General features: G+C 37.3%; 1 protein-coding gene across 1 annotated transcript in view; it reads right to left on the reverse strand.

The window, feature by feature from the left end:
* Positions 1-2,050: 2,050 nt before the first annotated feature.
* The window catches only part of MAN1A1 (mannosidase alpha class 1A member 1), a 150,468-nt gene continuing 126,497 nt past the window's right edge, over positions 2,051-26,021 (reverse strand). Inside the window, exons 11-15 of the mRNA XM_042016271.1 lie at positions 25,092-25,207; positions 13,350-13,569; positions 12,342-12,514; positions 6,857-6,972; positions 2,051-6,214 (exon numbers count right to left, since the gene is read on the reverse strand). Of these exons, the coding sequence (XP_041872205.1) occupies positions 6,088-6,214; positions 6,857-6,972; positions 12,342-12,514; positions 13,350-13,569; positions 25,092-25,207 (752 nt within the window). The 3' untranslated portion in view covers positions 2,051-6,087. The remainder of the gene's footprint in view (positions 6,215-6,856; positions 6,973-12,341; positions 12,515-13,349; positions 13,570-25,091; positions 25,208-26,021) is intronic.

Consider the following 26,021-nt stretch of genomic DNA (forward strand, 5'->3'; position numbering starts at 1 on the left):
TGGGAACTCGCTACTGTGTCTGGCTGCCAAATTTTTGCTGAGAAATGGAAAGAGGCTGCAGGATTTTGTACGCAAATTATGAAAGCTGGAGATTTGGCTTTGTGTGTATTGGAAGCCAGTGTTGGAAACAGAGTGGTATATATGTAATATATTAAAAGTTTAGAATGATAAAGAAAGCTTCAAATATTGTTGAAGCTATTCATGTCAGGACATGCACACTTTAATTAAAGAAGCCAGGCATCAGTTGAATCAGTCACTGATTTGTTGTCACTGGGAAAAACAGCTCTGATAAGAAGATGGAGAGTTTGCTTAGTGAGAATAAATTCAGACATGGTGTTTATTGTCTAAACCATACTTCAGAAACAGATAATCTATAGGATATTAAAAAATAAAAGAAGGAAAAGAGAAACGTAGCATGTCTGCTGCCTTTTCCTCAAGCCTTCCTTAAGCTGTATCCACTCCATAAGCCTCCATGTAAAATTCTATTAAATCATTTTCACTGAGTGAAAAATTGACTTTGCTAAAGTGAACAATTTTGCCACTAACTTAAAATGGAGCTGGTTTTCTTGGTATAGAAGTTACTTTTAGAAAGAAAAATGTTCATTGATGCAAGAAATTTTTCTCTGTTAGCCCATTTTGGTGATACCCTGCACATAAAGATGGAAGATTGCCCAAGCAAATTGCAACTGTGACCAGCCAATTAATGCTTTAATGGAAAATATTCATATACTTCAGTGTGACCCTGTTGCCTCCTCATTTTTTGCTTTGGAACACAGAGAGGTGAGAATTAGATACTGAGAACTATATTACAGTCTATCAAATCCTATGGCAGAAGTGGATAGTTGTAAGGTTTGCTTAGATCTGTAAATATATAAACACAAATAGAGTTTGCATGTTCTCTCACTTTTTCTATTTTAGTGACAAATGTTCAGGTTTGGGATTAAAGTAAGACATGGACAATAGTATTTTTTTTGGAGAGGAATGTTACAGTACATTAAAACCACACTGCCAACTGGTGGTTTTTCTTTAACTGGAGGTGCTCAAGACTAATAATAGCTCTGTACTACTTTGATGTGAAAGCAACACACAATTGGAATGAAGGGATAAAATATTAATAATGAGAGGGGGCCTGTAAAATGCCAGTATGGGAAGGTAGAAGGCAAACAACCTTCCACACCTTGGCCACAAAATGTGCACTGAGTTTGGAGAGAGTGTGAAAGTTTTAGAGGGGTTCCCAGTGGGAGGGTTTATTATGGTGAATTTACAAGGTGAGTGAGAGCTGGTGCAGATAGAGGAGCAGATACCTGAGACATGAGGGTTTTGAATAATGCTGAATGCTAAGAGCCTGCTGGGCTCTAGCTGGATTCTGCAGATGTGGGACTTGTTCCATCCACCGCTCTGTGCATGTATGAATGCATAAACCCAGGAGAGAGCAAAACCTCATGATTTATCTCTTCTTGCAGTATGCAGAGTGGAACTCTGAGTCTCAGTGACCATTTCCTGGGTTTGGCAGTTTGCTTTTTGATGTATAATCTCTCCTCCTGCATTTGAGATCAACCAGGACAGACTAATCCCAAGATTAAGGCGGATCAGATGAAGGGCTGTTTCCATAGCAGATGCTGTCACGTGAGCGCTGAGTTCCTCTTGTGATAGAGCAAGGCCATAGGGCAATGCAAATGGGGTAAATCCTGTTTGTCTTGACTAACTGTCAACTCAGTCCTAGTCCCCTTTTTCCCTGCAGAAAACAAACCACACCAAGCATCCAATTAAGGAGACTGAATTGGTTGAAATTCTAATCCAGGCTTGCATTTACATCTCTTCTGCATCACAGTCTGCAGGAAGGTTTGCATTAGTTCAAGTTTGCCTTGTATGTAGCACTTTGTCCAGTCCTGGAGCCAGTGCAGGAGGGCACTGTCTGCTGACTGCCCCAAGGACTGCACTGTGCAGCTGCACAACCCCAACTGCTGACAAAATGTCACAGCTACCCTCAAAAATTATTTAAGCAGGTCTAATGAGTAAGTCCTTTGACAGAAATTGATACTACTGAGACTGTTCTGTAAAACCACAGCAGTTTATTTCAGTATTGTCTTGGGAGGAGGCTTTCTACTAAACAGAGAAAACAAGGTTATCCAGGAGGTGTAGCTGTTATTTCAATATTTAGATTGGAAATCTTAATGTCCTTCTGAAACAAAATATAGTTACAGTTCCTATGACAACTGTTTCCCTCTCCTCTGGAGCATGGGCTAACGACAGGATTTCATTACATGGTCATGTAACACTGGACACTGTGACAGCCTTGTCATCGCCACTGAGCTGTTTGCTCCTAAATGCCATTCAGCTTTGCCCACTTGTATTGTGCAGAACATGAATTGTAGTGACCGACCTTCACTGTTTATTGCCTGCCATCTCCCAATTCCCAGCTTCTCTCTTTTCATTAGCAGGCTCACTTTCTACCAAAATACATTTAATATGCTGAATTTTGTTGACAAAAATTCCTAGAAACTTATTTCAGTGGTAGAAATTCTATACACTGACATTAATTAAGAACAGCATCTTAACAAGTACAGAGAGTACTGACAAAAATTTGTGAGTACAGCAGCCAAACCAGAATATGCAGCAGAATCCTGTAGTTACTTCTCCAACACATATAAGAAAAACTATAACCAGTTGAACAGATATATTAAAAGACTTTATTCACAATAGAGAAATTTTTACAAATATAAGTTCTTAAAAATTAAGCATCTTGATCTATTATGTATTCCATAATTTCAATTTATATAAAGATGAAAAGACTAAATGGAATATGTACAAATCAAAACCAATTTAAATACATGATAAAAATGGATATGTATGAAGTCACCATAGAAACAGTGAGCCATTGGGCATTGCAAAAATTTGTGTATAACTAACACATATGCAATACTTATCTCACAATCAAAAACTTTTTTTTCCTTGTGAAACAATGTTGGTGCCAGTTAAAGTGGGACTCAACATATGCAGATTTAAATGCATTATTATGCTACAAGGAAATGGAAGAAGTGTGGGCAGTCTTTATGCAATAAGATAATCTGTCCATATCCCTGTCTTCTCCCCTCCCCCCCAAAAATAAGCAATTTCTTTTGCACTTACAAATGACTGGGAACACAAAGTCACCATCACTAGCCACTTCCATGAAGTTAGTTAAGTGAATGGGAATTAAAATGCATGTTATCTTGCTGATCTAATGAGCAGTGGTAAATATGGACTGTTCCAAAACGATTGCTCTAACTTTGGTGTTTTGGGGTTATTTAAAAAAAAAAAAGAAAAATTGATATATTCTCAGTTTATGAAAAGTTTTTTCTTACAGTTGGCAGATCTACATGTTGTACAATCTTCTTGTCTACTTACATTAGTTTACAAAAAGTTCAGTATAGTGCAGTTTGTACATACAACCTGAATACCAATACCAGTCACATCAAATTTGTGCTCTTTCAAATCACCCTAACTCCCACACTAAGAAAAACTCATATGAAATGTCTGTATTACAAGAAAACAGCCATGATGCTCATATTTAAGTCCATAAGACCCAATACACACAGAGCCGTGTGATTGGAGCCTGCTTTCTGAAACATGGAGAAGAGCTGTCTGGTTCTCTACTCTTCCCTTCAACTCGCTATGTCCCAGCAAGATCACTAGAGACAGCTGGGGGTAAGCAAACCGTGCTTAAGAAAACCATGTAGAAAGTGGCTTAGAAAACACACTTCTCAAAGACTGTTTCTGAGTTTTTGCAGTTATGAGGTCTGAAGCAGCACATGCAGGTGGGAGGCAGCAGCAGCAGGTGACCCAATAAACATAACTGAGAGAAAAGTAATTATTGTTACATGTTAAAAAGAAAAAAAATTTTGGTTTTATTCACAGCTATAACTTCTTTGTGGTGGAAAAAAAAATCTCCCTTATAAATACTTTTTATAAAGAAATACAAGGAAGTATAGTCCTCCAATGTTACAAATTCTGGAGAATCAAAATCAGCAGAATTTCTGTTTAGAAAAGAGGAGAGAGCCAAGACTTCATCCTTGCTTGGTTTATTTCAGAAACCTGCTGTAACATAAGGGAATCCATATTTAAAAAAAGAAAATAATAAAAAAGACCCCAGTAAAGCAAAAAGTTGTGAGCTGCTGTGCTGGCTCTGTGTAAGCAGGCTTTTACCTGCCAGTCCATTTCTATCCATTCTCCCAGTGCTGGGTGGCCCAGGCTCACCAGGCTGCCCCAGTAACTCCCATCTAGGAATGCTCAGCTCTGCCAAGCCTGTGCTGGAGCATCAGCAGGTCCTTGCCTTGCCCCCTACACCAACGTCTTTGGCAGCTCATGTGGCATGTGCCATCTCCTCTGTCAGCAGGGGAGGCAGACAGGCTGAGCTGTCTTCACTGACTCAAGGGCAAACTCTATGGGTCAGCTTCCAGCTGCTATATATAAAAATGTAATTAGTTATTTTTGGCTTCTACTTAAGAAAATGTCCACTTCATATTTCTATCAGTATAGAAAAATGTGAAGATTTAAAAAAAAAAAAAGGTAACTCTGTAAAGCCTAAACAAATGTGTTCCCTCAGCTGTGATTAGCAATGCTGGACATGTGAGCTATCTTACTAAATACCATTCAAGATGGTCACTATTCAGAACCAGATTTGTTTCACTGCAGTCCAATCAATGAATATGTTCTTTCTCAGAATGGGAAGCCAGGTGTTTCCTACCTGAAATGTATGGAAGTCATCCCATCACTAAATGAAAACACAGGTAGACTCAAAAATCATGTAAACCACTTCAAACCAAGTAGAAACAGGAATTAATCATGCCTCATTTCTTTTTCCCTTTGGTGATGCCACAGAGCAAAACATTTTTGGCAAAGCTCTTACCTTTCTTAGTAAGCCAGGCCTCTAGGGAATATTTTTTAAGCACATTGCATTTCCGTTACTTTAAACAAGACAGTGTTGTCAGAAAGTTTTAGTTCAATTCAGGATAACTTCCTCTCTGAATGACTTATCTTTTTTGAGGAGGCAGGTTTTCTTCAAGGCATCTGAACGTCTACCTTTATTCATACAGATACATTAAACTGCTTTGTGACAATTAGCTATCAAGCCTGGTGTCAAGTCTGAACCCACCTAAATCTTTACAAAAGTAACAGAAAAACCAACAAATTGTATCTGATATAATTCTCAGCTTCCAGGAAAATGTCATTGAGTATTTTTTTGCCAACCAACCAAATGAAAACTACTGGACTAGATATATAAAGAAGGTTAATAGTCCCTTTCTTAATATGAAATGGCTACCTTATTTTATTCCATAGTAGCTTGACTAAAGACATAGGAATAACACCACTTAGAAAAGGGAGGAAACAATTTCTTCTATTACAATATTCTAATCAAAACCTGAAAAACTAAGGTCTGCTAACTAATGTGCTAAATCCATAGAAACTAGCTTAATCTAACTTCAACTTATACTGCAGTTTCAGAGTTGTGTCTGCATGAGATGAGAATACCCCTATGTAGACTTCATTGACAATGAAATACATCAGATACTTTACCAAGTAATGATAGACCCGCATAAGAAGAGGCTGTCACAGTCACAAGATTTGTCCTGGATGACACACAAAACAACTTAACATAGAACAACAAAAAACCAACAAACAAACAAAAGAAAAAAATAAAAGGAAAAAGCTCTTTATACTTAATTCAATATGGCTTTTTGCAACATGGCAAAATATTACAGCTTAAAGCATACATCTCCTCACAGAGGAGAAAGAATTTTGCAGTCAAATTAAAAGCTTAACAGGAAACTAGTAACATGCAGACCCTCTGCTCTTTTAGGCCAAAATGACACTGCAGCCTAACAGAATCTGGGAAGATACCCTATTTCACTTCTAAGAAGTTATTAATCTGAATTAGAAGATTGAGGTTTTATCATAATTAACTGGGTCCATTCATAAATATTTACTGTTAAAGAAAACAGACTGCAAAACACTTGATTTAAAAATTTAACTCAGGAATTTAAAACCAAATCATGTGCCCAAGTCCTGGAAACAAAAGGAATGAAAAAAGTATAAATTAATCTTCATCTATTTCTGGTTTTCTTCTTTATTCCCATCATCTTTGCGAAGAACAGGGAAAGGATGAGCCTCTGTGTTGAAGACCCAGTGCTCAAATGGAAGAAGATCATCTTCAGAAAACAGCAAGTACAGGTACCTGGCAAGAAAAAAAAAGCAGGAAATGAGACCACATCAGGGAAGTTATTTTCAGGAAAACATAATTCATATTTCATTTACCTGAGTATTAAACTTCCTGTTGAGATGGCATGACTGATTTTTTCTTGCACAGCAAAAAAAAAAACCAACCCAGAACTGAAGAGATCAAGACAAAACTTTGACCTCATTAATGAAGATGATGATAGATAATGAAAGCTTTTGGTTTTCTCTCTTAACAGACCCTGCAAGCTTTCCATGGAAGTTGATTTTTTTTCTTTTTTTTCTATAGTTTTAAAATGAAAAGTATGCAATATAAGTCTGGTAAGTTCTCTGTCTAGTCAATTTGATTAGTGCTGGCACATATAATTAGATCCTATCAAAGATATGAGATGCAATTTGGCAAAAACTATCAAGTACCTTTATAAGAAGTAAAGATAATTTCCAGAAGTCAGGGAATTTAATTTATTGACACAGATTGGGAGAAAATAAAAGGCAATTTGGCCTCCTGTCACCTAAGAAGAGCTCTGCTATTTCACTCAGATTTTGTTATGTGAGTGCTAAGGGTAGTAATGATAAATACTTATCTGTAAGGATGATACATAGAACTACTTCACATTAATGAAAGTCAACTTTCTTAACTTACTTGAGCGTCTCTGAAAGGAAGAAACTTTGCTGCACATCGTCATGGCTTTCGTGATTGTTATAAACATCTCTAATGCCAGAATAGCCACCATCTACTCTGCAGTGTTTTTCCAGTGCCTGAAGCAGGGAAGAAAACACCCAAACAAGTGGGATTAATAAAATTAATAATTTGACAGTTTTTCTTTTTTTGATAATAAAATTAGCAAAAAACAATTGCCACAATTTTTTTGATAAAGAGATGAAAACTTGGTAAAGCTCTAGATAGAAAACTCTTTAAAAAAAGACATGGGCACACCTGTCTAATTTTACATTTAGGAAACGAAGAAAAATAATAAGTGAATAAAAAGTGAACACAAACCAGCTTTCAGAAGGAAAGCTATATGGATATAAGGATTTAAAGACATGGATTTAAAGACATTTAAAGATATGGACTTTAACTTATACTCTTTTTCCTCTTTTTAACAGGAGTAACAATAGCCTTTCTCTCCCAACCTCTCAGCCTTTGGAAATTGTATTACCTATACCTTTCCTGGTCATATTTTGGTACTTAAAATGATTGTGACATAATTGTACACCATACTAAAGATCAGTCTTTTTCTTACCTCCTGCAAGTCCCCTCAAAAAAAGGAAAGGCAACTCTCCATTTTCTGTGTAAGTTGTATGGCTTCTCTTTGCAATTATTTAATTTTCCAATGGGAAACCACTGAAATTGGGCTCTGACTGAATTTCTTTTTTGCAGCAGTCATATTTTTCTTTGCTACCTCTCTGAAAAAGCTTTGTCTGTTACACAGGAGTAGACAGAAAGCCAGGACTTAACACGCCATAATTTAGCTGTAACAATAACAATGTGTTTTTCTGTAGCTAGTTTCCAAACTCTGTATTCAGTTAAAAGGTGTAAAACAGATGACTGATTCCTATTTCACAATAAAAAGGAGTACACGGGCCACCTAAAAATACAATTTCTTTTCTGCCCACAGGAATGTCCTATATTTTGAAGGAGACATATTTTTGAAGGAGAAAAAAGATCCAATGAAGAGTGTATATAAAAGGGTAAAAAAGATGCTGGAACTGGAGAAGATATATACAGTGAGACTATTCAATAAACTTTGTAGCTTTTCTTTACCTTAGACAGCTGTTTGTATTAGAAAGGTGGTACCCACATGCCTATATATGAGCCATAACTTCTTTAAATACACTGCTATCCAATACCTTGGTACTGGATATCTTATCACTACTATATTTAAAAATACTAATTAATCTTTTTTTCTTTATAACTGACCTATTTAACAAGGCTACAAGTATTGTTACTCTCTTAATTTTTCTTATTCTGTTTTCCAATAACTCTCTGGTATCATGCAGTATAATGAAGGAGTAGAGAGAATTTAAGATGATTATATTTAGAACAACTCTTTATTCAAAAACAAATCCAGAAAATGCTACTTAACCCTAAATAACTTCTGGCAATGAAAATGACAGTAAGGATGGTGGATTACTACATTCACTCAGGACCACACTACTTTGAAACAGGGTGTTTGCTGTGGAGATGGTATTGGAGCAACAACTTTAAGGCAGAAATACCTGGGGCTTTATCCAACCCGCAACAGAGCCAGGAGATAACTAGTTCCTCCCTTCCTGAAGTTACTACAAATACCACTGAAGTGAGTACAGGTATGTAGATTTTATTTAGGGAAAGATGCTGCATTTCAAAACACACAAGGAAAAACATGGCAGAGGATATATCTAAACCAGGCAGAGTAAGTATTTTCTGATGGCAGATGGGACGCAAAGTCACTAATAATTACTGAGGTATTCATCACCTTCCCCTGCTCTAAAGACTCTTTAAGATCCGTGTTTTGCTGTGAGTAGATATGCTAAACGTCCTTGATATTCCTGGAGTCCCTGTAGCTGTCTGCACACATTTGGCTTGCATGTTAGGCTCTCCTTAGTTTTCACTAGAGAGTAAGCTGCCTATTGTATATTTAAAAGGGATTTTTCTCCAGAAGAGATCCTTTAAAATATAATAGCCTATTTATCTTTTCTTATGTGTCTTTAGGTTCTTTAATTTTCCTGGACACTTTTACTAAATGACAAATATACTTAAGTTTAAAGAAGTAATTTCTTCTGGCTGGTATTCCTTCCCTCTTGTCTACTGCAATGAATTCAAAATGCTGCATCTGTGTCTGGATTTTCAATGTCAAACAAAAGATGATGTTTTTCAAGGCACAGCAGAAGCAGAACTTGAAGGATAAGGCTGCTATGCAAGGAAATATCTGCTTTCTAAACAGGGTGAGGTAAAATAAAAGCAAATTGCATTTCTATTCTCTAATGTATTTAGAGCCTTCTTTGAGTTCAGAGGCATCATAAAGGTACCTGAAGGCATTGCTATGATGTAAACTAAGGGGTTAACTTGCCCCATGTTGGCTTTCTGGTGGTATCGATGCAAATATGAAGCATCTCATCCCTCAAAGCTACTTTCCACCTAACTAAAGTAAGAGGACATCCACCTGCAGGATTAGTAAAATAAAAAGGCTCTAGGTTGTCAACCATCCTGGCAGTGATGGGCTTTTGTGCCCTTTCCTGCAGTTTCAGAGTACAGTGATGTTTACAGTGACAGGGGGTAGTGGTGGGTAGGAAGAAACAATCAAACACATTTTAAATTAGTAGTTCTCGGAAAAGGAGGGTGGCTAGGATCAGTTATGCTACAGTAATGGAAAACATCAAGCACAGTGAAAACTGGCTGACAGACTCAAACTATCATAAAGGGGAAAAACAAAGGAAGTGTTACGAATTTAAAATATGTGCCACATTTATAATGCAGAAAGGGAGGCTTTCATGAGCTAAGCTGATAAAACCTTTCTGACTCAGTAACAGTGGATATTGCTGGTGGTCATAACTGCATTTTCTCCAGCTGCTGAAGTACATACAAAATTATCTTGGACTCAAAGCAGCAAAGCAAATTCACAAAGCAAAAAAGGACAGGCTATAGCATATTTTTGGCCTATAAAGTTAGAGAAAGACTTAAGAGACTTGTCAGAGAGTTTAGAAGTCATGACTCTAAAACAGCCTCCTTTTCTACTACAAGGCTACTGGGAAACAAACCTAATGAGTTCGTATTGCCAGAGTAATGAGTTGCAAATGGACACAAAACACCTGAAGAACAACTTTTTTTGGACAAAACCCAAATGGTCTGATTGTTCGTTTCCTCTTTTTTCTTGTTTCAGTCTCAGGTTCCCTTTTGTGCAACAGGTGCTGGTAATTAAACCAACAACCTTCAGTGGTTGGGAACTTCCCCAAGGACAGAAAGGGTGATGTGCTCTTTGGGGCAACATCAAGGAGCAAGAGGGAACAGAATTTATGAAATAGTTATGGTAAGGTAGCATGATATGTGCTGTAACAAAAAATACTATATCAGGTAGAGCTGTATGGCTATAAACACCAGGAGAGAACAGGAAGAAAAATTATTTTAAAGCTACAATTGACTGCATAACTTCTGGAAAGCTGTAAGTGCACCCAACTGCACATTAGGACAGTGGAAGAATCCTGGGCAGAATGGGACGAGCTGCATCTCCCACACACAGGCTGTGTTAGAGCCAGATTGAGAATAACCACAAGAATGTTAAACAAGGAACATGCGGGGAGTGAGAAGAAGGTAAACAAGTGTACCAACTTGAAAGAAACAAACAAACTGAACCAACAGGGTAAAGAATAATAATAAGGAAAACATTTCAATTGTTTATAACAATGTTATCAGTGTGGGCAGTAACAATGAGTCAGGAAAAACACCTCCTGGAGAAGGAACAGTTGGCATTGCTGAAGCCTGATGGGATGACTTCCATAAACAGCCATTGTAAATATGCCAATTATAATCTGCCTGGGAAGATTCCAGTAGTAAAATGTGTGCCTATGGGTGGTGTTAGCAAAGAAGAAAGTAAGGGAACAGCTCTCTAAATTAGAGGTTTTAAAACCCCAATTGCTTTGGAATTATTAACTCAGAAGCACATTGTTTCAGGACCACAGAGCCAACACTTGAGGGAGGGAAATACAATGCCCTAAATAACTACACTCTACCTAGCTGAATACAGTGCTCACTGTAGGTATGGAACAATCATGAATATTCAGACAAAAAGTTTGAGAGTATAAGTATAGTTAATACTACTATTCTTTTTTGGAAAGCAGATTTTGCTTTAAATTTAATTCCTCAAGGATATCTAATTACAAAACTTGAAACACCCTTTTTTCCACAATGCTCAACAGCATTTGCACAACATTTCTGATACGATCAGTATCTACACAGTGAATACTGAATACATTTACAGATCTTGGTTGCCGTGGAGGGATTTGCATTTATGGGGTAACAGCTCTCTAGTAGGGTCCCTTAGGGATGAGAAATTGTAGGACGCCAAGTCTACATGTTCTACCCTTTGAGTAGAGCAGCCTTCTGTAACTACTGGTGTAAGCCCCTTCAAGAAGGTTGTAATCAAACACTTCTAGAAGCAAGAGGTGTTGGGTAAAGTGACATACACGACATTTTTGAAATCCTGGAAAGCAATACCCCTGCACAGGAGAGGTCACTGTGAACAAAATATTGCAGAGAGTTTGGATTTTTTTTTTTCATTTTTCTTAAGTATGCAGAGCCAGAAAAATAATGTTCTTCAGCTTGCTGTACTTCCTATCAGATCCCAGATAATTTAGCAAGAGCAACATCAGTGTGAGGAGGACACAAGTGAACTCCAGAGGAGTGTAATAAGGACCCATACCTGGAGGATGAAACATGGTAAATCTAAAGGCTCTCTACCTTAACAGTAAGAGTAGATTAACTGCTGAAATAAGGGAAACAATGGATTTGGCAAGCCAATTTTTCGCAGTGCAGACTAGCTGCCCTTTTGGAAGGCTTGTGCCAGACAAACACAAATAGCTCAGTTCAGCATGACTGGTTGAAGCTGAAAGGCCAGCAGGGCAAAAAAATTCAGATCTAGAAGAGATTGCTATCATTTAGGGAGTTTTGTCCAAATAACCTATGCTTCTTAAAAGTGACATGGTTTTTAAACGTTTGGTACTATCTAGTCTTTCATCCTGGCCTTTGTTACCTTAATTAAAATCACCTTCATACAATTCCTGAAAATACATTTCATAAAACTTATTTCCATATCCAAGGCTCAAATCTGACACACATTTGCACTTTCCATTCACATGCAGCAACACTCAACATCTTGGACAGTACACCCAAATGTGACCCCTAATCCTAGAAGTATTTAAGGAGAAATCACAAGGTACTTTTCTATTATACAATATCAGCAGTATTTGATTTTGTCAAAATGATGTTAGTTCATCTATTTAGCAAAAGAATCCCTGGAAATCTGAATTGATATCACTGATTTAAAACAAATATTTACTCTTCAACTGCTGAACAATATCCAGGTATCATTCAATAGCTCACTTAACAAGATTACTAGGATTTAACAACAAGAAGTCCAATAGAACATTACCTCAACAGCTTCCCATCCCCACTGCCTGTACTTTGGATCGTGAGTGAGCCGCCACATGTACATGTAGGTCTCTATGACTTCTGGTCGTAGGATGTAGTATTTTTCATTTTGCCTTGTAGCAATGGCCTCAACACCACCATCAAATCTGAAGGCTTCTGGTCCCAGTTTCATGCCTAGACAATATAAAAGCACTGACTAAAATAAAGGCATTAAAAAAGGTTTCAAATCATGTAACATACCAAATCAAACCCACAAAATTACCAAATCACACTAGCCTTCTATGAGGCACAAAGCCGTATACCCAAAACCGTGTAATTTATGAAAGATCCTGCAGCACCTCCTGTTTTTAATATTTTATAAATAATTTGGAGTAGGAGAGAGCTGTTCTTCACCAATGCTTTAAATGGCAGCTACAGTTTGAATGGCAATGCTAGCATTTCCATTCTGGAAGACTTCATGTAACTAGCAACAAGTGAAATTTTGCTAAAAAGATGAGGATATTTACTTTTCTATATCAAACTGGAAAATACACGCTGGCACCTGAAATGCTGCCAGGGTTATTTCTATAAGACGACAATAAAATCTAAAGAAATTTCCTGCACAGAAATCCACTTTCTTCATGCAATTCTATTGTTTGCAGCATTGTATGAACAGAACTGAGTGTAAAATATTCTTTTGTGCATAAAACACGAACAACAGCTATATTGATGCATAAATGAACAGATTCCAACTCTTACTTGTATTCAGCTATGCATAAATTGGCATAGTGAAAAAAGCTTGTTAATTACTATTATGTAACTTTCATGTTAATTACTACAGGTGCACAGAAATTATTTACAAAACAGAGCAGCCATTTAAAAAGTTACTCTTAAAGCAAGGCAGCATTTGCTCAGAAAGGATGAACAGCTCTCACCATGCAACAATTTTCATTCAGCTTTATGCAAAAATACCAGTGACTGCCTTCGCGAAGGCAAGCTGCGCAGCCAAAGTCTGCAATATGGAACTCACGTGTACGATCATAGGATTCATGGCAAGTCCTGGCAATTTCAGCACCCAGCTCGATGTGATGGCCTGTCTTGTCACTGGGTGCTCCGTCTGCTCCCAGAGCAAACATGCCTCCAGCAAAACAAGTGAGGTGTCCCATCTTGTGTTCCAGCAATCCGCCCTTCCACTCGGCGATGTACGTCAGGCCCCCGCTTGACTTTCGGATGAGGTGGGTCTCTATGGCCTGCAAAGGGACGTGATTTCAAACCAAAGGTCCGTTTGGTTAAGTGCAAAGGACAAAGCTGTCTTTTATGTTGGTTGTTTTTGCTCTGTCTTGCCTTTGCTCATAAAATGCAATGGATAATATGAGTCAGCATAACTTCAAAGTGAAGCCAAAACAAGGCAGATTAACATACATCAGTAAAGATGACTGATTTTGCTTCAACTTTGAGCAGTTTACAGGGTACATTTTACAAAAATGTTGGAAAGACCTACAAAATACACTTCAAATTTTGAATTATTTTAGTTTTTCCCCTTTCTACATTGAGCAGTTTCAGGTAATTTAACTTTCAATGGTGATTAGCCATCACTTCAGATTCTGTATTTCCCATTTGAATTCTGACTTAAAGGAGGTGGTTATTGATGTAACTTCACGTAAATTATATGCAGTCATAACTCATATTCAAAACATTTGACTCAGTGCGTGCAGTGAATGATGTGAGGCGTCTGAGTCTAGATGGCATTCCCAAAGTCCAGTGGGTTTCCCCTCCCAGACTGAAATCCTCTACTTTATCAATCAAGAGCAAGGTCTCACTGAGATCTCTGTAAAAAAACCCCTAAGCAGAATAAAAATACACAAATCCAGAGAGAACTGGAAGTTGGTGATGTTATCACTGTATGGTCACTAATTACAAAATCCAAGAAGGCAGCCTTCCCTTGTGGGAGGAACAGAATTCAAACAACAGAGGAGATGCAGAAGAGCACATTAATTAGAAGCCCACAGAGAAAGTAAGGTATTATTCTTTAAAGGGTAACGGAGAGGAGATAAATAACTCTGTCATACATTCAGTTATCCATCAGTGCTCTGGTCCTTCTGCTAAAATTGTAAGATCCAAAACCAGTACTCAACATGCATTATGCAAGAGAAGAACCATTAAAAAATATCACTAGAGACAACTATTAATAAAAATGCCAGGATTTTTAAACAAGTTTTATACAGAGAAAGTAGTGATTGTAGTTACTTCTCCCCACTTAAGCATTTGTAAAGGTTGTTCCTATAAGCATGAAAAATCCTCTCTAAATTAGAAGCATCAGCTGAATAACTGTACAATTTTTACATGAGTATTTTTTTCTGCCAAGAACATTACATTGAAAACTATACTTTGTTTTCCAGTAATATTAGTGCAAAGCACTTAGTAAGGGTGTTTTCTGCCCAGATCCAGAGCCACTATTAGCTCAGAAAACTCCTCCACCCCTTGTTTCCTCCTTGATTGTATGTTTTTAGCACTATGTACCTACTGGAAAACATACTTAAATTTTAGAGCAGAAGTAAATAATGAAAATTCCTGTGCTTTAAACAAATTCTGCTTTAAAAATCCTGCATAATTTAACCTATAAAAAGAGGAATTAGATGTGAAAGGGGAAAGGTGAGAAAAGACACAATAATTCTGTGGGAAATAGCTTTCAGACCTGTTTGGGCATTCTAACAGCAAGCCACCTAAAACCAAGTTCAGAAAGCAAAAACTTTAATGACATTTCATGTAACCTTTCAGCATGGTATCTCCCATCTCACCAAAACAACGGTTCTGAAAATAGGCAATAACTCTACTGGTCACTTAGCTGTTGGGTCAGAATTTATTTAAAAAATAAACAACTATAAAAATAGATTGATAACTAAATTTACCTATACTGCATTTTTTTTAGAAAGTAATGGCTGAAAAACAGAATCAAATATTACTGTATCTGACAGACATAACAGCAATGATGCACTTTTGAACTATCTGAACTAGATCAGAGTTGACTCTTGTAGTATAAAAATGGATTTTGTGATATCAATTAGTATTTGTGAGGTTTTTTTCCCCTCTTTTGGCTCAAGATTAGAGTTCAGGCTAAAAAAAGATTACTTCCAAGAGTTTTAAAATTATTCTAACAAACTGGTGTTAAGAAACTAACAAATTGATGCTGATTGATACCAAGAACGTCACAAAATAAAAATATATTTCCAATTTAAGTATTTGTGTTTAGTAAAGCAAATCATCTCGGTTTTATAAATGAGGTCTATTAAGAACTAGTACATATGTCTATTAAAAGTTATTTTATTATGTAACCACCTTATTTAAAGCTACTTTTATGAGGTAGTTATTAGATATATTACAGCCTCTCAGATTGCCTTGCCATGCTTTGTACAGTCCTGGGTCCCTGAGTGCTAGGTAATACCTATACCAATGTGTATGTCTTTATTAATGGCATGCTAGGTCACTAAGCATTTGTACCTAGACACGAAACCTGAAGTTTAAGAGCAGGATGGGAAGGAAGGGTTACGTCCCCATAGGGAAATGCTACTTGCTGTCTGCAGTGCTTTGGGTGTAGTTCTGGCAGGGAAATCAAGTAAGTAAAACAGAATATGTAGTACGGTGACAAAGATCCACCCAAGTGAAAAGCTCTGTCTGGTACAATTGATTCTGAATTTCGTACTTAAAATCAATTTATTTTTATTTTGATATAATTACATACTCATTTCAAGGGACACGTTTATTTGAATTGCAGGTCTACTGCAACTTGCTCCCCAACTACAAATAATTCCTTCCTGCACTGTTTTCAGATCAGGTAGAGGGAGGTAGCACTTCTCCCATGAGGAAAGGCTGACAGAATTGGGATGATTCATCCTGGAGAAGAGAAGGCTTTGGGGTGACCTAGTTGTGGCCTTCCAGTACCCAAAGGGAGACTACAAGAAAGATGGAGAGGGACTTTCTACAAGGGCATGTAGTGACAGAACAAGGGAGAATGGCTTCAAACTGGAAGAGGATAGGTTTAGATGAGATATTAGAAAAAAGTTCCTTCCTGTGAGGATGGTGAGTCACTGGAATTCATAGCCCAGAGAAGTTGTGGATGCCCCATCCCTGGAAGTGTTCAAGGTCAGATTGGATGGGGCTCTGAGCAAGTGAAAGCTTTCCCTGTCCATGGCAGGGGGATGGAATGAGATGATCTTTTAGATCCCTTCCAACCCAAATCATTCTATAAGTCTGTGATATTTATCACTATGGAGATTATTATTTCTTCTTACTGTAATTAATATCCTCAATATAAACCAGTATACAGTATCTGAAAACAATCAAAAAAGCTAGAAGAATGTGGTCTTTGATTAGTTGAAAATACATCACTGAGGCATAATTGTTTGGAGCTGGTACACTTTTTCTTTTAAATAAATGGAAATTTCATTTCATTTCATTCCAGAATGTATTTCTGCAATTCAAATAGTAATTTATTTCTTTCCATCAGGTAGAGTGGAGAGACAGTGCAACAGAAAAGGCTGGAAAGAGAAAAAGTGGCTACAAATATATGTTACCAAAGGGAGCAATAGAAGATGCTACCTGGGAGTGGGAAAAAAAAAAACTGAAACAAAAAAATTTGAGACAACCTGATTTGAGGCTGTAGTGGACAAAAAAGGAGAGGGAAACTAAAGGTAAATAAACATTTTACAGATATTTAAAGAAATAAATTTACTACATGTAAAGCCGGTATGGCACACAATATGTCATGTACCCATAAACTCTCAGAGCCACAGTAACTTTTTACGGCTGATACAGTTCCTGGCAATTTTTCTTTTTAAGCTTTTACCTAAGGCTCTGCTTACAGATCTCACTGCAGTAAAGCCTTCAGCCAAATTACTTTTTTCTCCATCTTGTGGGAAATTATTCCTTTGATGCAACAACTGTATAAATGCTTGAGCACTCAATTAGAAATGCTAACAGTCCCTTTTACAGTTTGAATTGTTACTCAAGTGCTCCTTGTATTACTACTGGCATCTTTCTCATGAGTTTGCATGTTAAAATTATGTCCTTGCCTATCTGTCACAGTGAATGAGACATTAGGAATTGTTTCAACTACAGGATTGCAAACTGCACGTTGTGCCGGTTTGGACAAATTTGGAGGAAAAGATCCCCTGATAGAAAGCAGGTTACAACCACCCCTCCCCCACCAGGTTTGGGAAAAAATGAATTTTCCTCGAAGGAAAGTGAAAGAGATAAAACTATTTATTTAACAAACACACAGAAAAAGGAAAATAATGCTAAATAATAGAACCTCTCTCTGTGGAGAGAAAAACCTGGGAAAATTTTAGGATCCTTCTGTAGGTAGCCTCTCTCCTCCTCCTCAGAGCTGGGACGGGGTGGGGCCCCCTCCTCCAGGGCCTCCACCTTGGTGGAAAAAGTCCTGATGTGTTCTGATGTTGAAACAGTCCAAAAAAGAAGAAGGGAAAAAAACCGAAGTCCCAGGAAAACAAAAGTTCAACTCTCTGTCTCCCTCCAGACAAAAGGAAAGCTGAAAGCTGGCTGGAAAGCAAGCAAGCAGGGTGCTTCCTCCCGCTCCTGCCTCTGCTGAACGCAGAGAGAGTTTTACCTGTGCCCTTGAAACATGGAAACAAACTGCAAACTGCTTTGAAAGTTTTGCTCGGTTTTTTGTCTCTCTCCCCTCTCAGGCTCAGTTTAAAGGCATAGAAAAGCACAAAATTAATTTCTGAGCATAGGGCAGCGATATGGGATACAAATCATAAAGTCACCCCAAGACACACATTTGTGTAATCTCTGTTATTGACAGCATAAAGGAGAAACTCTTCAGTTTTCCCAACCTGATCTCCTCCCCCTCTCCCTCTTTGTTAAGGCAATATGTTTTGTGTTCTCTGCTTCTTAGCCTGTTCCTTAACCTATACATGATACTGCCAGTTCTTACCCTTGCTAAACTAAGCAGAACTGGACCCTCCTAATAAAAAAACATTCTCCTCCATTCAGTTCTTCACTTCTTTAAGCTTTTCACACAGCTTAAATGATGTCTTCGCCACCCCCTCCATCCGTCCCTGACTTGATTTTGTGATTGCAAAATCCTTCGTTTACCCTTTGAGTTGTTTAAAATGTATTGTTTATAGGGAAACACAGAAGACCCAGAACTGAATCATCTCACTGTTCAAATGAGTTAAAAACTAATCAGTAAGCTTATTTTTACAGGTGTTCTCTTGGTGGATTACACTGACAGGTAACAAAAACACTAACTGAGCTGCCTGCAGAGCACAGGTGGAGGCTTCTCAGGAAAAATGATCTGCTCCTCAAGGCTGCTCAATTCTAAACAAACATGTGCCACAGAAGTGTTAACTCCGCTGAAGGAGCTGAGATAACAAATTACAAACCTCAAACTGCAATGTGATCCCACAGTTCTGCTACCTCTAGCTCTTAGGCATTTTACCCCTCCTTTTACAGTATCTTCTTAATTATGATTAATGAATTTCAATGATTACTGCTTTTTTAACAAAACCCAGGTGGTTTCATTTCCCACCTCAAGATGTCACTGTAGCTGGAGATAAAACTGCCCTGCAAGACAGTTCCATATTTCCATACCTTAATAAATTTGAAACTTCAAAAATATGATTCTATTTCTAAATTTCAAGGGTTTATAATGTCAGTTTTGGGGATAATTACAACTCTTCAGGCATCTTCGTAACAAAGCACCATAAATTATCTCAGTTCAAACTTTTAATATATTTTTCTTCCCCTAGGAATTTTCATAAACAGTATTTTGATGATTTGAAGCAACAGTGAGGATGAAAGAGAATTCTACCATGTAGCATTTCCAATAATTCAAAGATGTATAATGTCAATTGCTTATTTATTTATTTTCATATTTACAGCTTGCACCAGTACATTTTATTGCTTTGAAACAGCACACAGCAGCAGGTCAGGATTATTGTGGGTTTACATTCTGTGAGTTTCTAAGTAAATTGTCTGTTTTCTTGTGACTTTGTTGCTTCCCTTATATTTTCTCTGTTGAGTTGATCTAACGCAATAGATACTTTTCTGTCTCAACCTTTGCAAGTAATCAAATTTATCCTTTACTGAAAATTCCAATGAGTTTACTACAAAAAGTTTATTGCTGGAATAGGAAGTTCAAGCCCTTGTTACAAATAATTTAAATACTTCTGCCAAAGAAAACTGGCGTCTTATCCTGAGGTCCCCACTGCTGACTAAACTGAGCTTTAAAAATCAAAACTGAAATCTGAACACAGAAGAACTTTCATTTGTTTAAACACAGTATATAAGAAACATTTTGAAAGCACCAAAGCACTTACTGCTTTTGGACTTTAGACATGTTATGTAGACAAGCTTACATGTGCAATGAAATATGAGTGCTTATAATGGAGGTACCTAAATTTTTAAAATGGAATCATTGGCAAACATTTAACTACTGTGATACCTATTCATCTGATCACTAAAAAGATAAGTGTTACGGGAAAGCTGACAATTTACTTTTGTCTGAAAAAACACTATTTTTTCCCCTCTATAGATCTATTAGTGTCTCTCAAAACACCAGTGCTCTAGCATTAAATGTACTAAATGCTGTGTGTTACCAGAAGGATAAATTTATCCATATTTTTAAAACAGTATTAATGGTGGTGGCATTAATCAAATCAAGTCACTCTCAAAATGTTACATTGTGCATGTTTTGAATACTCTAGGATAAGTATCTGTTGGTCCTGACAATTTTTTTTTGTTATCGGAAAAGGAAGGAAAAATAGCATGACTAGTAAGGACATGGCTGCTCTGACAAGAGCAAAGCCGTGAGCAAAAACCATACAATTTTTCTCTAGACTTTTCTAGTTAAAATCCTCCTTAAAAACTTCTAACAACCTTACAGCTTGCTGCTTCTCCTGACAGTCCATAAATACACTAAAATTTGAATAAGTACTTTCTCTGGTCCAAGACTTAAGACATTGTGCAGTTATTAGTAAATTATTAACAATTAAAAAAATCTGCAGAAGCCTGTCTTTAGCCTTTATGCTTTCTTTATGTAAGCACTTGGAGAGAGTGTTAAAATTCTTGCTAAAGGGGAAATACAGTGAAGAGACTAACAAGGAGCAGCAAGTCCTCTGGACGTTCTCATCTGGTAAGTGTAATGAATCTTGTGTTCCTACATAATGCAGCCATACTATCACTATGTGCAGAACACCAGTGCAGCTGGATGACAAATATTTTAAACATGACAGCTGACAAAATGGCCTCTTTATTGAGCACATTTAAGTTACATTCAGTTAAGTTGCCTCCTGCCTCCTACACCAAAAAAAACCCCAAAACAAAGTATGCAGTGGGAATGCTGAGTACCAACTGTTTCATTCTAAGCTGGGCTGCTATTGCAGCATCCTGCCTGCCCCTTCATGTATTTTCTTCAATGCCAAGAAGTGCTCAAGTATTGAACGTTCAAGTCATTAATCATTTTTAGCTTTACCCAGTATGACAAACCATTATATTTGAGTTGTTGCAGTTCTCTCATTGTCCACATCAGTTATGCAGTTTTTAAGATCACTACGATCACAAAGCAAACCACTTCAAGCAGCTTAATGGAGACTGCAGTCAGCACAAACCAGCCAGCAGACTATCACCTCAGTTAAACAGATCCTCACGAAACTCCAGAGATGAAAAAGGCTTATCATGTTTTCAGTTTGCTAACAACACTTTGTTTTCCTTCTCCTTTCAATGAGAAAGGAGTCTCCATGGATTTGTTTAATTTATCTGAAAGGCTGAAAGCAAGTGCTCTGAAAAATATTCACTACTTAATGCTGACAGTTAAATATACCCCAAATACCCCAGTCAAAATCAAAGCTTCCCGTGGCAGTGTGCAAACTGAGTATGTATCAAAGCTAGTCTACAAAGTTAGCAATGTGCCAAAAAAAAAAAAATTAAATCCTCAAAAAAGTAATTTTATATATTTTCTGTCTGAATACTCAAAATCCTGAGGCAAAAAATTACTTTTTCCCATTCTGATACCCACAGAATTTTACTGCATTTACAGCATTGCTTAATTGTGCAACCCAGCCTAGCAGCAATTTGTGGAATGCTGTTGAAATCTGGCAGAGTGGCTGTGGCACTGCTTCTCAACACGTGTTCTTCTTTTGGCCACTTCCATTGTTTCTACTTCCATGTGCTATGTTCTGCAGAAATCACTTGTTTTTTTGTTAGGATCTTGGGAGCAGCTGTTACCCAGTAAGAAAGAGTAAACAATCTAAATGTCTAAAAGTGAACTAGTTACCCTGACTCCAGGTAAACCTGCAGAGAGCAGCTGCTTTACCTCACTAAAACCAAAGCGCCACCAAAGGCTACACTGAACTGAGCTGCTTGGGAAGTGCTTCCCTCTTCCTGTGAAGTTCTTCTGGGATGAGTTACCATTCTCTTTACAGCCTCTTGATATGCTACTTCTCTAGAAATACACTGAGGAAGGGATGAAGGCAGCATCAGAGAGAGAGAATAAGTATATATAATATGCAGAAAGATTGCAGAAATGGCCGTAAATAAATGTAATGGGAAAAATTGGAAAAGATACCTGACCATCAGACACCAAGTGTGAGACTACCTATTTATAGCAATAGAGGGAAAATTGCCTTTCAGCTTAGAAAATGAGGGCTGACACATTTAAGAGGGGAGGATTTGATGTAGTTGCTTGTGACAGTGCTGTTGCTAGACTAGATATAAGTGAACCCACAAGTCCATTTTTGCTCTAAATTATCATGTTCTCTTCTAAACCTACTCAATTGTGTCTCAGAGATCAGCTTGTTAACTGAGAAGAGTGGGATGATTCCTGTCCTGGATACAGGCAAAGAGAGATAGATTATTCTGTTGAAGTTATATCCTCAAAATATAGATAAAACCTGAATACACATTTGTTCTGTTACTAAATGTTGCATGCTATCCACCATTGAAAACAGTTTAAGAAGATCTCTTACTTCATGTACTATGTCAAGCAGGACATGATTTGTATTACTTTTCAAAAGAGAAAAAGTAACTTACATTAAAAATATATTCACTCGTCTTTTTGTGTGAATTCTACAGTTTATGAATCCCTCTGATGGCCTTATACATTCATACTATGCTCTGGTATTCAAAACAAGACTATGTTGGTCCTTTTTCCCATTAGAAATAAACTCTTCAAATGGCTTCAGTCATATATGCATCCTCATGGCAAGCAGAAGCAGTTTTTAAATCTAGTCTGACATCTTAGTTATTGCTTTTAACTTAAGCCATTATATAATCTATAGGTGATACAAAAATTCTAAAGGAAAGCATTCCTTTTTTTTAATATGATTTACAGAACAATGTGAAAAATAACCCCTAAGCTCTATCTAAATAGATTTCAGCTTTTCACAGTGAACTATATAACTCACTATATATTTTCATTTGTGGTTTTTGGATAGCAGAAGATATTGAATTAGGCATCAAACCTTCACATCACTCTTTCAGAATTTGGTGGGTATGTGCTGGACTGAATGGCCAGGAATAATCATACTGTTCCCTTTGGCAAAGTCTGAAAAAGATTCTGAGAGCACTGGGGAAAATTTCTCTAAGAAAATACAAAGCAGACTCAGAATGCCCAAACCGTGCAGCCTTAGTCATAAAGAAAGACTGCAGCTTGTGCAGACACTTAAATCAGCTTTAATTTAGATAAGTAATGGATCGATAGCAATCAAGCCAGTATCAGGATGGATTTCAAATCAGGATAGTTACTCCAATGAAAAACCTGGCATCTCAGTGAGGCCCAACCATCCTGCAGTTTCTGTGAGGCTGAAACTTTGCTGCTGCTTCCTGAACAAGCTACTTTACAACATCAAGCTGCAATCCCTAATGCTGCACATACACTTCCAGCTTTGGTAGAGATGTACCTCAGTACAGAAAACAGACAACAGGAATGCCATCAATCAGAAAACACTGGAAATAGCATTCAGCCAGCAGCATAAGGAAATCTGTTTTAGTCAGGTCCTCCCAAACACTAACACTCTCGTCAGACATGATGACTGGACTGCTTCAGAGCTAGTACTACTAAAAAATATTAAGAAAATAGATACTTTAAAACAGTCATATGCAGCAGAGCTCAGACCCTGTCACTGATATTGTCACATTCGGTAACACTGCTGAACAGGCAATTCTGCTCCTCCAGCTGAAACCTGAGCAGGGAGAGCTGGTCCTGTAGTGTGGGGGCTGTCACCACTTCTGCTCCCTGCTGGGACCTCAATAAAAACCTGATGTTTTTAAACCAGTGGAAATAGAAGGCTAGAAGCAGCTTTGAGGTGCTTCAAAATGTCTTCCATGGTAAGATGAATTGATAATTTCACACACTTTGTTCTCTCAGTTTGGCTGCCAACCCAATGGCTGAGCTGTTACAACAGCACTGTTCTTATGTTACAGCCTCAAATGCACTCAAACCTAATTTAAGATCCACCTTTTGCTCTGAAGTTGAAACCACGCTAGCAGTGAAAATGAGGCTGACTGCATCCAAATCTGCACTTACAAAATTAAAGGCAAGATTTCCTTAGCAGAGGATATCTTGGTTGTCAAATTTATAACCACCAGGGATCACACCCTCCCTCAAACCTTCACACTTGACTTTCCTCTCTAATGAAAACAAAGATGGTTGCAATAAGCAACCATGGTTGTATTTTTTAATGCCACCACTTTTTGTGTACGGGAAGTAAAAGGAGAGTTATGACTTCCCTAGGGATAGTGTGTTTCCAGATATATGAAAGAATAAGCAGATGTTGCTTAGCATCTCAAAGCCTTGTCTACAGAGGCACTGTAGATACAGTTAATAAGAGATAAAATTCCTGGCTGTAGACAGCTTCCAGTCAAAACAGATGAAAGGATGGGGAAAAAAAGAAGGAATATTATTCTCTTTTTTAATATAATATCTATATATATGTGAAAGCAAAGAACTGAGAAAACAGGTCATTTGCCCAGGACTGGAAGGAAAGCCTGTAAATAAGAATTTAAACTGAATACCTCCCAAGTCTCAATCTGGTGTCACAAACCCATTATTTCTCCCAAAACAGCACATTAAAGAAATACCATAAATAACAAAACGAAGTGCAGACCAGGAAGATCATAAATAAAATACCATATAGAAATGTAAGTGTGAACAGTTCTGATTTTATAAAACTTTCTCTTGTGTCCAATTTGGCTGTTTTGCAGAAGCTGGCAAATATATGCTCTTGTACCAAAAAGCCATTGTGAAACAACCCCCCATTTTAATTTCTAATTATCTACCATAATACATTGATCCACGTGTGGACCACAGCCAAAACACTTTTCATGGCTGACACACATGAGAGCATTGAAACACAAGAGAGGAATTCCAGAATTCCCTCCTGGATATAAAGGAAAAGGACAAGACTAATAAATACCTAGAGAAGACTCAGGAAAAAGAATTGAACGTCTATCTGAGAGCTACTTGTAGATGCATTTTTTGTTGCTTATTTTATACTTGTCTCATCCAGAGACAGATGACTATATTGCAGTTAAAAAAATAGTTATACTTCAAAATTCTCCCCTTTCCCATAGTATCTGTATTCTTCTAGCACTTCCATTTGAAGAAGTTTTTTTTAAAACAGAAACTGATTCTTTAAAAAACATCCTGTGGTGGCAAATACATAAATCTCTCATATTGTGCTCAGAGCCTGTCTCTTTAGGATTATTACAGATTAGATTATTATAGAAGGGAAGATTTAAATGTCTTATTTACCTGAACAGCATCATAATACATTTTCTTGCCATCTTCATCTGTCTTGTCTGACATCAGCCATGCCTTGAGCAGATATTCATAAAAGCTATCCCCAAGCCCTCCAATGGAGACATGATCTTAACAGGGAAGAAAGAGATTGAACAGCAATTTCATCTTCAGCCAGGACAATAAAATACAATTACAGTTTGAAACAGTGTATTTAATGATCTATTTCTACATCATCTTTAATAAAGATAAGGCTGCAACCTCAGGAAAAACTTTACTGGTATATACAGAGAATTATTTCTTTTATTGCTATATTTTTAATCTAGCTAAAGCACCATAGTTATTTAATATCCACAATGTGCTACAGGAGATCACGGCAAAGAAAAAAGCAATTTATACATGTTAATTCTAATTCATGCAGTCTATTCCATACAAAACCATGTCAAACTAAGTTCTTTTCTTTATTCTAAAAAGGGAAAAAAGTAGGAAGTGCTCTCTGATTTGATAAAGGCTTTCCCTTCTTAATGTGCAGGCATTGGTCTTTTAGTCACTAACTTTTCATTTAAGTCACGTCATTAAAAAATGCTTTTAGCTCCTTACTGCAGAGTTGAATTTCATGTTATTTAGTGGTATTTCAAAATGCTGAGCAATATGTTTAAAAATAATACAACATTTGACTGCTCTCAGAACTCAGCAGTGGTTTGGAAGGAAAAAAAAAAGGACTTCACCACATCTACAGAGGATGGTTCCTGTGATGCTGCTTTATTCTGCCCTATGCTTAGTATGTGAAACGATCAGGTACTACAGATGCTGTGATTATTCAGTTGCACAATTTAGGACATGACTCTGTAAACACTAACACCACACAAGCCAGTCATTCGACATCAGTTGCACCACTGATAGGAAATTTAGTGATGCTCTCAGCTGCTTGTACAAGATTGCACC

This window comes from Corvus kubaryi, unplaced genomic scaffold (genome assembly GCF_017639235.1).
Source record: "Corvus kubaryi isolate FWS band 111438036 unplaced genomic scaffold, C.kubaryi_AGA036_p1.0 split3-73, whole genome shotgun sequence".
In the NCBI taxonomy this organism is placed as follows: domain Eukaryota; kingdom Metazoa; phylum Chordata; class Aves; order Passeriformes; family Corvidae; genus Corvus; species Corvus kubaryi.